General features: G+C 35.6%; 1 protein-coding gene across 4 annotated transcripts; it reads left to right on the top strand.

Moving 5' to 3' along the window:
• Positions 1-653: 653 nt before the first annotated feature.
• Positions 654-12077, top strand: LOC105327638 (hypothetical protein). 4 transcript variants are annotated; one of them, XM_011428224.4, is made up of 2 exons: positions 654-1044; positions 10561-12077. In XM_011428224.4, the coding sequence occupies exon 2, from the start codon at positions 10589-10591 to the stop codon at positions 11801-11803; it is 1215 nt and encodes a 404-aa protein (XP_011426526.2). In that variant the 5' UTR covers positions 654-1044; positions 10561-10588; the 3' UTR covers positions 11804-12077. The 4 variants fall into 4 exon arrangements, with proteins under 4 accessions (XP_011426526.2, XP_065945173.1, XP_011426529.2 ...); XM_066089101.1 differs by lacking the exon at positions 654-1044 and adding an exon at positions 5651-5787; XM_011428227.4 differs by lacking the exon at positions 654-1044 and adding an exon at positions 7737-7974.
• Positions 12078-16618: the final 4541 nt, after the last annotated feature.

Raw genomic sequence — 16618 nt, 5'->3', positions numbered from 1 at the left:
ATGCAATAAATGGTATTCCGTAATATCTGGAAAAAAACTAATCCGCGTCTATAAATATCCCGCTATTTGTTCCGATGTTGGGAACAATCCTTTGACTATTATTTAAAATCCATCTCATGTCATAAAGTGAAATTGTCAGAAATAAGCGCCGAGGTCGTGGTGTTTTTGTTTGAGCTTACTGCAGGTCCGTTCGTGACGGTGAATTAACACGGGAGGGGGTCCGGCACACTAGTATATCTCGCCTTCCTTCTGAAACTTGCCACTTTTTACCTTTAAAAAATAATTACACTATCTCTAGCCGCTCTTCAGTTGTTGCAATTTAAACGCGCATAGATAATTGGAGTTTGAATTTTAAACCTCTGATTAAAAACACGGAACTTGAGAAGGAAAACCATAAATCGACCGAGTTTCAATCACAGAGGGATTGTTTAAGATTAATTTTTTTCTTATCGAGATATTGATCTTCTGTACACACAATAAATAGGGCTATGTTTAACTTTAGAGGGGGTACACCATATTAGTAAGAATCTCTGCTCTTGTGTCCCATGCCGGGAAGAATTTGATGTCTTCTTGTTGCCAGGAAACATAATTGCTTCCAAATTGTTCAAGACCGCGCGAGAAGTGGAAACATTAAAAACTTTTCAATATACCGAGACTAGTGAGTGACACCGGCACCGTTTATCGTTTCTTCGACACAAAGAAAGAGATACACATATGAATACAATTTTTTATTTTTGATATTTGAGTTTATCTCCAAATATATGCGTCCTCACGGTCAAGTGTCTCGTTTTAAAACAAGAGGGCCCGTTACCTGGTTTCACGTAATACCTGCGGGTGGGTCGGCTACCCAGTGCTATTTGTCAAGGTGTAAAACCCAGTAAGCTTTTGTGTCAACAGGGATATGGAGGAATAGAGGGGATCTTTCGCCGGTCGGCTCACAATACGGTAGCCACAACACTCAATTAGTCCGGAGATCTATCTGTCGTCCCGGGAATTAACGGCAAAAGATGTAGGATTTACGGACTGACCAAAACAAATTGTCAGGTAAACTAGAGTCGTTTTTCTTCTCTTATATTACAATTTAAAACAATATCAAAGAAAACGCATAAGTTGGTTTTCAATATTAACCTACATGTAAATGTGACGACATGTCTTACCATGTAGTTCTTTGGAGAGGCTTGTTAATTGATGTTGATTCTCGTGACAGCACATTACGTACAGTCCTCAGCCGAACTAAATACGCCATGATGGCTAGAATAAGACAAAATGAACGGTTTCTAGTCTGGATATACTGGCTAAGGGAGTCTGGTTACACTTAGAAACATATTATATTTAACGTTCGTGCATCAGCTTCCAACATGAAGTCTTTGTTGTCCATCTGTCCACTTGTTCTTTCTCGAACCTGTTATATGCCTGTCTATTGTTATTTGTGAAGTATCCACAGAAATATTGGTTACTTCATTTTCCCTTGTTGATTTCATTTTGCACAGGGTTCACCAATTGTTGTCGACATCTGTTGTGTATGTTACCTTATGGTCTATAAGTTGTCTAAAACAGTCTGTTGTGTACGTTACCTAATAGTCTAGTAGTTGTCTACAACAATCTGTTGTGTATGTTACCTTATGGTCTAGTAGTTGTCTACAACATTCTGTTTTGTACGTCACCTTATGGTTTAGTAGATGTCTACAACAGTCTTTTATGTACGTAACCTAATGGTCTAGTAGTTGTCTACAACAGTCTGTTGTGTACGTTATATTACTTTATGGTTTGTAGTTGTCTACAACAGTCTGCTGTGTACGCTACCTTATGGCTTAATAGTTGTCTACAACCGTCTCTTGTGTACGTTACTTTATGATCTAGTAGTTGTCTACAACAGTCGGTTGTGTACGTTACCTTATAGCTTAATAGTTGTCTACAACCGTCTCTTGTGTACGTTACTTTATGATCTAGTAGTTGTCTACAACAGTCGGTTGTGTACGTTACCTTATGGTCTAGTAGTTGTCTACAACAGTCTGCTGTGTACGCTACCTTATGGTCATATAGTTGTCTACAACCGTCTGTTGTGTACGTTACCTAAAGGTCTAGTAGTTGTCTACAACAGTCTGTTGTGTACGTTACCTAATGGTCTAGTAGTTGTCTACAACAGTCTAATGAGTTGTTTCTTATTATTTATGCTGCTATTACATTCGTTTTTTGTTGCTTTCGTTCTATCTGTATACGTGAAGTTGGTTCCTTGTCCCTTTATTTTTTTATCTAATGTCAGACGCTTTGATCTTCACACTGAGAGTTCAATGTGATATTGTGGTGGTTTATGGTTTTCGTTGACAGAGCGTTAGGTTTCCGTGAAAGTTTAACGTAATTCACCAAAGGTTTTACTATACTCTCTAGTGTGAGTAAGCTACGAGCGTTAGTGTACGCGGAATTTGAAATGAGATACCCTGGTCGAAAACTGTTTACCTAGATGTATGTTAGTACATGTTGATGGAATCATAAGTGTTCGTTAAATTTGAATAAAAGACCATTGGGTTTTTATCTGTAAAGAATGAGTTAAAATCATTTATTAAGTGTCCGTGGGAGTTAAGTTATATACCTCGAAATAAATTGTTTGAGTTGAAAGCACCTGTGATGATGAAGAAGATAAAACCCTCGTGTGTGTGATTTGTTTTCCTATAATGTGGATTGTGACAACTAGTTGAATGTAATACTTAAAGTACAATGACAGTTTATTGTTCCCCTATTTTGAGGGCCCAAAAAGTTGGATGTAATATATCCTGGTGATGTATCATAGTTACCTACATTTGAGTGAATCATAATTACCTACATGTATACATTTGAGTATGTCATAGTTACCTACATTTGAGTGTATCATAATTACCTACATGTATACATTTAAGTATGTCATAGTTACCTACATTTGAGTGTATCATAGTTGCCTACATTTGACTGTATCATAATTACCTACATGTATATATTTGAGTGTATCATAGTTGCCTACATTTGAGTGTATCATAATTACCTACATTTGAGTGTATCATAATTACCCACATGTATATATTTGAGTATATCATAGTTGCCTACATTTGAGTGTATCATAATTACCTATATACATTTGAGTGTATCATAATTACCTACATGTATATATTTGAGTATATCATAGTTGCCTACATTTGAGTGTATCATAGTTACCTACATTTGAGTGTATCATAATTACCTACATGTATATATCTGAGTGTATCATAGTTACCTACATTTGAGTGTATCATAGTTACCTACATTTGAGTGTATCATAATTATCTACATTTGAGTGTATCATAGTTACCTACATTTGAGTGTATCATAATTATCTACATTTGAGTGTATCATAGTTACCTACATTTGAGTGTATCATAATTACCTACATTTGAGTGTATCATAGTTACCCACATCTGTGTGTATCATTGTTACCTTCGTTTATATATTTGAGTGTATCATAGTTACCTATATTTGAGTGTATCATAGTTACCTTTATTTGAGTGTATCATAGTTACCTACATTTGAGTGTATTATAGTTACCTACATTTGAGTGTATCATAGTTACCTATATTTGAGTGTATCATAGTTACCTACATTTGAGTGTATCATAGTTACCTACATTTGAGTGTATTATAGTTACCTACATTTGAGTGTATCATAGTTACCTACATTTGAGTGTATCATAGTTACCTATATTTGAGTGTATCATAGTTACCTACATTTGAGTGTATCATAGTTACCTATATTTGAGTGTATCATAGTTACCTACATTTGAGTGTATTATAGTTACCTACATTTGAGTGTATCATAGTTACCTATATTTGAGTGTATCATAGTTACCTACATTTGAGTGTATTATAGTTACCTACATTTGAGTGCATCATAATTATCTACATTTGAGTGTATCATAGTTACCTACATGTATATTTGAGTTGAGATCTTGTGTCCGTGAGATATGAATATAATTCTCTGGTTGTCTATTGGTACCTTAACTTTAAGTTGGGAGCTAGTTTCTGTGGGATTTGAAGGTAACACTCTGGTGGTTTATTGGTACCTTTACTTTGAGTTGAGAACTTGTGTCCGTGGGACGCTTTTTGCCGTACAGCACCGGGGTGTTCGTCCTGATTTAAAACTTGTAAACTATTACGATTTATCTTTGATTCTTATGACATTCACACTTATCAACAAACACATGTGATTAATTGATGCATTGGTATCGTAAGAATCGATAAATGGTGTCATACACGTATAAATATCAGTGTCGAGCTTCAAAAGATATCCCACAGGACTAAGCAACGTCAATATTTCGTATTTCTTAGGGATTTGCCGGAGATTCAGGGGGTATCCCAATAATCTTAGAGTCGTTAGAGACAAATTTTTATATCGATTCCTAAAAAGCTGTCTTTCTAAGCAATATCAGAGTACACGTTTTACGGTTTTTTTTTACTTCCCATTTGGAGGACACACTGCGATTTGAACATAAATTGAAATGTAGCATTTGAAAAATTCCCAGTACATGAATATAATGTTTGTTACACGAGTGTGTCTTCTGAAATAACTCATAAATAAAATTGCACCTTATCTAACCTTATAGTGTCACTGGCGAGAGTAAACCTTTCCCGTAACTAAGTATTTGTTTAGGTTAATTGCGCAACTTTTCGCTTTTTAATAAACTTTAAAAAACAAACATCATGCTTGATGGTTTGGGACTACATGGTTTTTGTAAAAACAGCATCAAGCTTCAGTAGACTTTTAAACTGGTTTCTGTACATGTTTATTAGTTACGCTTGTTACATAGACATTAAACATGTATCTACAAGAACAAACCCTGATTCTTAACCTTGGTGAAGCAGATATACACTGCGATATCTTCACATCAGAACAACATTTCATCAATTTTAAAATGGCTTTTGAACAACATATTAAATAGCTTCATTAATGACATATCACGTTTTAAATTGCAAATAAATGGCTTTACCGATCATTGCAAGGCAAAGTGCGTATCATTTAATGACGCTTATTAAAATACATGTACATATATCTATTTTCATTTGTGTGTAAGGAGGCTTTGAACACTTAAAAAGCCATCTGATATTGTTATCGAACTAAGGAGTAAAGCCGACATCCAAGGCCTGTAGGATCTGCAGTAAATCAGAAAACCTATTCATTTGCAAGATACCAAAAGTTAACCCCTGATATATGGCCGCTTATATCATACTGGGAGTTGTGACATTGGCATATAGATCAACGGTGAGAAAAGAAGCCCACTTTTTGACAGAACAATCAAATGACCTTCCAACATATCAATAACTGAAGTAGCATATCTACCGTTGTTTGCGTGTGGGGGCTCCTTTAGTCTGATTTACAATGGGTGAAAACATTTATACTACTCCACAGCAAAATACTAAAAACACACAAAGTCCTCCAGAAAAACAGGCAGCGCACCTTTACGGCGTATTCGAATGTTGTCGTTACATTTACGAGTGAATTGAATCGAGTATTTGTTTTGAAAGTAGGAATAATATTGTTTCAATCGGATTGGGTTTTACGTGAGAGTGTCAACTAACGTCAAATCTGAATTGAAGCGGGCTGGGAGAGAGGTCAATATATCAGTTATAGGCTTTCAGCAGACGACCCGCTATTGTAAGAAGATGACCCGCGATGTCCAATCAGAGACCAACTTGTAAATGACGTCATTCTTAAAGTTTGACACATATAAATAAAAGTTCTCATTGTCCTAAATGAAAATTAATTGTGTATTGAAGCTTTCAGTTGGTAAGTGACTCTAAATATTGTTTGATTGGTTTTGACATTCAGCAGAAAATTCATAGATTTTAAGTAGAGTATGTTATTTTATTTTAAAAATCTTGTGGACAATAATTCATTTTTTTTTCAGCATCACTAATTGTGGTTAGGAAAAATGATTTACCTGTGTAATTAAATATAGTGACCTTTTTCCAGTCATTGATATTTGGTTTTCAATTTCATGATTTGAGCACAAATTGTAATGCTATGTGTACAGTCTCCAATTAAAGTAATTTAATCATCCGAACATACAAGAGGTTTTTGCATGGACCTTTTTGGAATAATTTAGGCCGATAATTCACATCCCTCTAAATAGAAAATTATAATTTGGTGTAATTGTTGAGACCCAACACAAACATTGTGAGTATGAAGAGCTATAAATACCAATGAAACGTTGCCAAAGATGGACTTTAATTATATATATTTACATCCACTGAAAAGATTTATAGTTCTATTGAAACTGACAGGGCTCAAATCTACACAATTCAGTTCCAACCTTCAACAACCTTAGAAAAATCACGGACTGCACGAAATAATCATGTTGTTGTCAAACTCAATATGAAAAATTTGCTATTTCTTCTAAATAACGTACTGATGTACATTAACCATGATTTATTTACTTTTTATGATAAATTTGTCAATTTTCTAAAAGATGTATAAATATAAACAATAAAATATTTTCTTTGATGATTCCTGCGGTTTATGAAGGTAACTGTCATTGCAGAAAAAATAACATTACGCGGGATGTGTATTTTTTCTGCAATGTCGCATACCTTCATACCCGCATGAATCACAAAAGATAGTATTTCTATATTGTCTAAAACACTGTTTCACATTGAGATGTCGTACAGGGCACATTTAATTTACCAACACTATAATTTCCACGGCGGGTTATCACTGTGAAGTAACCGGGAATTCCTGGACAGTATTTATTGATATTCCGTACCTGGAAGAGTCCCAGAAACTTAGCGCCATACACATCTACAATAAGTGTTCCATTCCCTGGAACTAATTGCCTCTCTTTACTTTTTTATCTCGACAAGTGGCCCATAAATGGAGACACTGCATATAAGATAGTATCCGGGAACAATGAGTTTCTACGACTCGATTCCGATACTAACAAAGGCCAAGTTGGCACATGTGACTTCTATGCTCGGCCATAGACCCGTTCCTGATATATATATATTGCCTGTAAATAAAGGGTTGGAGTACTTTAAGTGGACTATACTACGTTCTCATTGTTTTGAAAGTAAATAAACCTGATGATGAGTTTCCATTGCCACTTTCTCTCTTGAACATTTTTAAAAAGGTTTACTTTTATGGATAACAAAGCACGTTCTAAAAATAAAAGGGAGCTCTATTTAACCTTTTTAGCTCTCGAGAAAATCTCGATTACGAATAACATAAAGATCGGTCCATTGTCGCTTTTGTTCTCTGAAGCTGTTAGTTTTAGAAAAAATGTTTATTAGTGTATCGAATTTGAAAAGGGTTTTTCCAAAAACAAATAACGTTTTCAACTCTTCTGAATAGCAAATAAACTTCGAACATACCTTTATTAAAAATGCGAAACAACAAAACGGAAATAGAATGCAATCCCCTGTCATTTGATTGCTTCTATTTATGAACACAGCGGGTGTTTTGTGTTTAGTATTTTTGGCGTGGAGGGGAAAAGGTACATGTTTTAATCGTGACAACAAAAATAATAAACTCCAAATTGATTTTTCAGACTGATTTAATTTCCGTTAAATAATCTCAGAAAATTCTATGTCACTTTTAAACCATTGATCCTTGAGCGGGCCGTTGTGTGGGGGTATTGTTTTTGTAGGAGATCGGGTTACCACGGTGAGGTATTGTTCGGGGTCTAATCGCAGGAATAATTCTAGCTAAGTGACAGCTCCACTGTAAATAGAATAACTCTCCAATCTACGACCCTACACTTGTTTGTCACAACTGTCTCTAAATTTAAAATTTTGATTTCGAAGGTTTAAATGTGCAAATGAGAAATTTGATAGCTTCACTACTACATAATATTAATGCAGCGAAATTTTGAGACAAGGTTTTCGATCCTGCCTCTGTGGAAGTTTATCTGCTCTATGGATTAACTGATTCATTTCACGCGTAACTCGGACATGACAGCGTTAGTATCATCAAATTAAGGTAAGGGTTGGACGAGGTTTTTTTTTTGGGGGGGGGTGTGGGTGGTGGATTCAGTTGTATTTTTTTTTTTAAATTTTTAAGTGAATTAAACTTTAAATAGTTTTCGCATTTCTTCTATATTGCTTAGACAGTTTGTTTGTCTTTCTTTTTTTAACCAAGTTATCTTGTTTGATCGCGTTAAAGAGTTTGTTATGGCACCCGCACACTAGATAAGTTTACGGGTTAATTATATTTTTAGGCAAACATTAGTCAAATATAGCTAGAGACAAAACGAAATATCGTTGTTTGCTGTAAAAAGAACTGTGATTGCCTTCCATTCTGGTGGGCCCTCTTGATCAGGCGCCGTTGTTTGCTTTCTTACGTATTACTGGGTACATATGCATGTCGTATCCCTGGGTTCTGAATTCCGAGAGGTCTATTTGAGGACTCTTCTGCGCCGAGTGCATTGGGAATGTGTAGAAATGTCTTTTAAGTCATGAAATCTTCAAACAAGCCGGGACTCTATCATTGACATAGTGCAGGTGACGGGTAATCCCTTAATCTGCTTGAATCAGAAACGCGGATTTAATCAGGTGCAGAATCGCGCCCTGCCCAACCCCAGAAACAAATATCTTATTATTAGCTTTACAATTTAGTATATGTCACCTGGTCGTGTTACCTCAAAAAAAAAGAAAAAAAGAAAAAAGAATTCAATATCAGGTTTCACTAAATTACAATTGATTTTTTTTATCGCGAAATCAATAAAGGGGAGGATTAAATCAAAATGTTGAGACCAGCAATCTAAAGACTGGCCGTAAATCGGTCGCCGTCGTATCAGTTCGATCTAGCGGTCGACTTTCTCCATCATCCAGTGCGCTCATTGGTCGATACGAGCCAGGTCTACGTCAAACCCTGGTGTGATTTAAACATTTTATTTAATTTCTAAAAGTCCTAATTTACATTCTGGTGTTCTAAAAGCTGTAAAATATCACTTCTTTTGTTGCACTGACTTCATCTTCAGTGAGCCAGAAACACGTTTTGTAATCGCCGAGTTCTGGGGTGGGAGCGGCGTGAAGCATCGACTACACCAGACCGTGAAGTAGAGGGACAAAAAAAAGCGAAATCTTTAAATCCTGGTTTTCCATTAAAGGGATTTGTACTGAGGAAATGCAATTTCAATATAAAGGCAATCGCTCGTTAATTGAGTCATATTGACCAATTCTTCGGGAGCCGTTAATGGGGTGAATTGTTCCAAGGTGTGGGATTAGTAGGGACCGCAGAGAGGCGTTCTCTGGGTGTCCTCTATACTGACTTTGCTCACACTATTCAGTCGTCACTTGTGATGGAACCTTTATGTTGTCCAATTTCATGCTTGAAATTATACATTTACAATTAAAAATCGGTAAGTTTTAACCAAAACTTTATTTTTCATTAAGTGAAAAACTAATTAATTGGGACTTCAAGCAATGCTATTTCCTGACTATGAGTAATTAAACAACTATTTAATGAAATTCACCCAATCATAATATTATCTTGATTTCACGCGATCAATTTGGTAATAACGTGTTTTATGTGAAATGCTTGAAGTCCTTAGGTACTTTAGTCTTGTGGTTTATTTTAACATTAAGTAAAACTGAAATTTTCCCTTACCTATTATTAGATGTACACGTCCTTGTTAATGTATGATAACAAATTTTTGAATCGAGAAATTCGTCTCCAAACTTAAGAACTGCATGTCTAACCTGAGTGTCTTATAATTTTTTTGAGTTTCGCAGATTTCTTTCCTTCTCGTGTTTCTATTCAGTTTCACAACCAAATCGGGGGAGACCATTTGGTCGCCGATGTGAATGACGAAGTATATGTAGGATACTGTGTTCTGTGTGGCATCAAGTCCCCAATATTTACTTAAGATGAAATGACATCTATAATGCAGGGAATCATTGCTGAGTTTCTAATTTCCAATGGTTTAAAAATCGAATTCTACAAGAATTAAAAGTACAAGTCAATATATTTCTGTAGACGGTCATATCGATAGGACCTTACATCGATCTCAAAGTTTTAAAATTGCTCTTATCTTTGTTCTTCGATACATTTACATAAATGCTCTTCAGCTTACAGCTCGAAAAAAAAAATATTTCCTCCGAAAACATCCACCCACAACCGACAAAGTTTTTTTTCTCATCTAAAGCTGTTCATTAACGGTGTTTTAATTGATTTCTAAAAGCGTTATTTCTGGGACCAAACAGAGCACAATCGAAGGCTGGCTGGACGCGTTCAGTGTTAAGAGCCGGGTTCTAGATCCATCTCTGATTTGTTATTGGGCTATTGACTGCAATACCTGGACAGGTTTTATGAATGTCTTGAGAAGTTTGCTGGTTAACTTCTCAGATTAATAATCAATTCACACCCTCAAGACCATTTTATTGCAAAACATTGATAAAGAGAGAGAAAGAGGAAGAGAAAAAACAAATTTAAATGTTTGTTGAGTTTCTTCCATGAAAGAACAATAATTTCGTCTCAAGTTGTTGGTTTATATTCAATATTAGAAATATATTTAACTTCATCCACTTTATTGTATTCTAGTATTTTTTTCCTGCTCTTTTCTAGAACCGGAAGCTCAATTTCATTGTAAAGCATGCCGGGAGGAACGCGGAAGATGAGGCGTGACAAGGAGATGGCGGCGGTGACGTACAACATGAAAGAGGACCGCTGTCTGGAGAAGAGCATGCAGACGTTAAACCTGGAGCGTTCGTACTCCTTGAAGCTTCTACAGCTCGACCACAGAATCGTCAAAGTCAACTACAAACGTCTCAAGGACAAAGTTTCTAGAATCCGCTCCTACTTATCTGTGGAGGAGATAAATGAAATGAAGCAACTGGAGGCGGAAGGCAAGATCAAACCTCTGAATACGGTGAATCTCGGTAGTGCAATAAAAATCGCCGGTGCCGCGAAAAGACTCAAAATTCAGGGACCCACCAGGGCCAATACTTCCCTCACTCTGTCCTCTCACAAAGGCAGCGACGAGACCATCAACAGACCATTTACTGCTATCACAAACCTCAGACGCAGTAACTCTGTGACCGGGGCCTTCATTGATGCGCCCGAACCAAATACCGCCAAGAGGAGGAATTCTACTGACATTGGGACGACCACCATTCGACCTCTAAGTGCTTTTGTGGAAAGTTCAACTAATAATAAACTTCCGAAAGCGACCCGTCCGGCCACTTCACAGTTAGTGTTAGGGCAGCACCCGCATACTCCGCGAATAAATCCAAATGCCACTCACTCCCCTTACTCATCTCACACTGCCGTTGAAAAAGAGTTCCCTCAGACATCTCGCACACAGGAGCGGACTTCCGGTCTAACAGACGACATAGATAGCAATCTAGGAGAAGACCTAATGGAGGAGCGACGGCAGGAAATGATTATGGAGGAACAAGAAAGATTCAATGAACTAGAGGAGAGGAAAAAAGACTTCATGAAGAAGCTGGATGATTACTTTAAGGAAAACCCCGTTCCTGATTGGACAAATCCTCCTCCAATCGTCAAACTTCCTCCCCCCACCGAAGAGGAAGCGGATGACGCCGCGAGTACGACCGGAAGTGTAAACAAAGGAATGAAATACAGACTTTTACCTAACAGACTCACCCTGGAAAAGACATTCAAGAGTGAGGAGGAATACAAGGCCAAGATCTGGGAGCTGTGGAAGGACTTGAACAAGTGTCGATACCTGAGGATCCCTGACGAGATGCTGGATCTATCCGGCGTCAACACACTGGCTAAAGACCAGATGAAACTATTCCAAATGTTCAGGCGCCAGGACACGAGAACCAAACTCATAAACACGTGATTTACTGACACGTGACTTTATTCTATCCGAGGAGGTGTGTGTAACTTATGAATATATAGAGGGAGATGTGTGTAACTTATGTATATATAGAGGGAGGTGTGTGTAACTTATATATACAGAGGAAGGTGTCGGGATGTGGGACTTAATGCGATATCGGGGGCAATACTAATGATTTACCAATTAATGGAATATATTTATTGCAATAAATAATGTGGCAATAATGAATGTACATTGACTTTGTAAATACTGATGAATATTAAAGTTATGCATTGCATTTATCAAAATTTGGTTTTTCATCCTGTATGATTTACTGAGTGTCATTTTATTATTATGAATGTACGTATGTTTTCTTCTAATTTTAAACAGGGAATAACTAATTTTTAATTGATTTGTGGGATGATTAAAATACGCGGATGTGAAACTCAATTTATGAGTCAAATCAAAAGTAAAGATGTTTTTAGGATAACAGGTTCGGAATCGGATATAAATCACAAAATGTCAGATCTGTAAGTAAAGGTAATGTTTAGTTATAATGACCCCCAAAGCGTTAAGCGTCATCAAATTACATCTATCAATACCAGTTTTCAAAGTGAGAAACCTCAAATGACGAATGATCGAAGCACGCCTTCAAATGACATCTCACCGTAACCTGCTTTTGAATGGGGAAGAAGCTTTAAATGTCTATGACACAAGCAGCGTTCCAGTAAAGGGAACATGTCTTTCTTCTCATTCTGTCTTGTCATCCACGTTTAAAGTCTCTGAAATTGTTCATTTCTTGTTTTTATAAATTTCTCCCCTTTTCCCTTTCTTCTTTGTATGTCTTTGGTTGTTTAATGGTATCTATTCCTGTCGAACGTCGATAATTAAATTCTGTTTAGAAACAATAAATCCTCAATCATACACACACCATTTAAGTCAAAAGTCAACATAAAGTATCAGTGAATTGTTCCTTATATTGGCCATGTGCTCGAGAAATTCAATTAAATTACCACCCAAAACAATTTGTAATGCCGACCAGTTAATATCAGTGTTTGTCGAACACTCCCGAGGGATCCTGCTTCCACAAGGTGATTACTTTTCCTGCTGTTCCATTGTTTTCACCATAAAATCGGCAAGATTGCTTCATAAATCATCTATGATGTAACAGTTGCAGCAAAACGAAATACCTTTAAATCATCAATGAAATAAAACTACTTCCTGGCATGTTCACCTGCACTCGGAACCCTTTTTAACATTTTTTGGCCTAAAATTCCTAAAAACCAAGCAATTCAATTTATAATACGGACGAAGACTCGCGGACATTCAAATGATCATTATTTTTAAAAAATGGCACAAAAATTATCCCACTTAGACACATCAAGTGGAAATACTCTAATGCTCTAATACTCTAGTATTGAACGAGTTCACCTAAAGTTTTTAAAGCACATTTTATGTTTAAAAAGTAGTACTCCAAACTATATGGTTTACGGAGAAACAGGTCGTTTTCCTTTATCTGTAATTGTATTTAATGGAATGGTATCATAATGGTGTAAATTAATTTCTAGTACTAATACTAGCATTATAAATATATTATACCGGTACTTGTTGAATCAGACTGAAAATACAACCAGTACTAACCCTTGGATTGATTGTATTCGTCATGTTTTTAACTCATGTGGTTTATCAAATGTTTGGCATAGTCAGTTTTTAAATATTGTTAACCAAAAATGGGATGGGTTTCAACGGCAGTTAAACAGATATTACAAGATCAATTTATTCAAAAGTGGCATGCTGATATAAATAATTCATCAAAAGGAGTAATATATAAAAATTTTAAAACAAATTTTGGATATGAAAAATATTTAGATATTTTACCCCTGAAATTCAGAAAAATTCTTGGTAAATTTCGTACTTCAAATCACCATCTACCAGTTGAACTGGGAAGATGGGACGGTATCCCATTAAATGAAAGATTTTGTCCTCTCTGTAATACAAAACGTATAGCCGATGGATTTCATAATATTTTAGAATGTGATGCAATATCACTAAGTCCGGAACAAGTTTATAGACAAAAAATTTTCAGCTAGACCTAATGTGTTAAAATTTTCGTATCTTATGACAACATGTAACATGAAATTGCTGAGAAAATTGTGTATTTTTATAACAAAAATATACGAGGTAGTTTGTCCTCCATGAGTTTCACTTAATGTTATTTTTGTCCTCATGTACCATATGTTTGAAATGGTTTTGAGCGAATAAATGAACTTGAACTTGAACTTGTTTTAGTGAAATTATTAAACTGTTTGGGATAATGTTTAACTGACAATTACATGTATAGTTATTATAAATAAACAATAATCGCTATTGTGCTTTTGACACTTAAAATCATATAGATAAATACCATTTCTTTAGAGGAGAAAGGAACAAGACTGATAGAGTGTAGAGAAAGAAAGAAAAGGGTGCACCTACTAGTATATTGAAAGAAGAAAAGGGTGCAAAATGGAAACCTGGAGCAATACCGATGTAAAAGATCGAGAATGCATTTTGCTTTCTTATCATTAAACCAAAAATAAAGAAGGCAAAAATTCATTATAATAAGTAAAAAATCTAAATTCTTGTCAGTGTGTCAAAAATTAAAATGATGATTGTGTATGGCCGCCATGGGATCCAACCCTTTCTTACATTCTGGATATCTTGCAGGTATTGAATCCACATCAACTTTATATAAATAGTGCCTGTTTGGGAGGGTAACAGTTGAAATTGACACCCCGAGAAAAGCATTGTCAACCGACGCGAAGCGGAGGTTGACAATGCTTTTCTCGGGGTGTCAATTTCAACTGTTATCCTCCCAAACAGGCACTATTTATTTTGTTATACTGAATGTCTTAATTTTTAAGAAAATTTTACTGCTTTTATATAGGAATAACGTTAATGCTACAGCGAACCGTACGCGCATTATTTTTGCGCATGTAACAATTTGTATTGTTATACTTTCATGTTAAATACTGAAATCTGATTGGTTAAGACGCAGTTAATAATATTTACTATTACCCTCAGCGTTAGCAACGCACTTGGCAACGGGTAACATTAAAAAATGTTACATGCGCGAAAATTATGCGCGTACGGTTCGCTGTAGAATTCACGTTATTCCTATATAAAAGCAGTAAAATTTTCTTAAAAATTTTAAAAAAGACATTCAGTAAAACAAAATAAATAGTGCCTGTTTGGGAGGATAACAGTTGAAATTGACACCCCTCGAAAACCATTGTCAACCTCCGCTTCGCGACGGTTGACAATGGTTTTCTCGGGGTGTCAATTTCAACTGTTACCCTCCCAAACAGGCACTATTTATATAATGTAACCCGTTTCTAAGTGCGGTGCTAACGCTGAGGGTAATAGAACGGATTATGAACTGCGTCTTAACCAATCAGATTTCAGTATTTAACATGAAAGTATAACAAAATGTTTTATTGCATTTTGGGGCAACATTTCTAACCAATATTTAATTACATGTAGTTACTTTAATAATCAGTTAATATGTCGTTTGCAATTGAACTATTTGGAAACCTTTATCTCGACATCCATTATTAAGCAGTCAAAAACACACATTCACAAAAAAACCTAACAAATAATAAATGTAGGAAATTAATGTTCTGCATGTACTAGTAATTTCCTAGGAATATCACACAAAATATCAGATGTTACGTATACTAACTGCCTTGTTTAAAGTCCAATCACAAGTACTCAGTCTGGTAACAAAAGCAATCACAGACGTAGAGTTATTTTGTCTTTCTATCATCAAAACGATGGAAGTTTAACCATTTAAAGCTGCTTGGTCCGATTTTTTTGTAATTACAGTATCAAAATGTTTTCCATACAAATCATTTATCTTAGAAAGTTATGGACTTTCTCCTATTTACACCAGCAGAATCAGTCTCCTTTCAAAGTTAGAAATATTCAAAGTAAATAAAAATAATTTCTCTTTGGGCAAACGAAAAAACAAACCAAATTGCATCACGGGAATGTTTAGAAAAGGAAACCGCTTGGTTTCGTCCCCCGAATGATTGGGGTTCTTCAACCCGCATGCTATGCATCGATTGTAAAGAAAGCAGACTTTGGAAATATTAGCGAACAAAACGTACAAATGTTTATTTGTAATTTGTCTGATCATTTCGACCTTTATTTAAAGCGATGTCAAAGTCGTAATACAACCATACCCGTCTCGTCGTCAGGGGTGAAATTTAACATGAGGCGAAATAACGCGGTACCTTTTAATGTCGTTTGTTTTGTTAGCAAATTTTGTACGTATTTTTCTTCATTGAATTTTGGCATAATTGACGGGTAGAACTACTGCAATGTCTATTATTATACATATACTAAGCATAGCCATCGTTTAAAAGCGTGCATAAAATTTGATATAAAATCGGACCAAGCAGCTTTAATGAACGCCGTCGTCAAGTTTTATCTTACTTGTCACAAATTTTGAATCAATTATTCAGCTTCACTCTCAGATATATATTTTCATATATTTCATATATCCTTGTGGTAGTATCTTCTCGGTTTTAATAAAAAAAAATGCAAGCATCATGAAATTAATGGTTGTTACTCGTAGAGTAGTACTCTACATCGCTTTTATATATTAGATACAACATGTATATGTAAAAAGCGTTTTAATAAAACTCGTTTCAAATCCAAGGTTGCAATAATTGGTGTACATGTACACTTTAGCAGTTCGGCAACAGAATAACCAAGTCCTTTAAAAACGTATTAGTTGTGCTTCACTTTGCAGTTCCATGAATTGAATTTCTTCAGTAACTTTTTAGCACATTTTCTTAA

The sequence above is a fragment of the Magallana gigas genome, chromosome 6 (assembly GCF_963853765.1).
Source record: "Magallana gigas chromosome 6, xbMagGiga1.1, whole genome shotgun sequence".
Taxonomy (NCBI): Eukaryota; Metazoa; Mollusca; class Bivalvia; order Ostreida; family Ostreidae; genus Magallana; species Magallana gigas.
The sequence above is the reverse complement of the archived record's forward strand: the minus strand, read 5'-3'. Positions and strand labels throughout refer to the sequence as shown.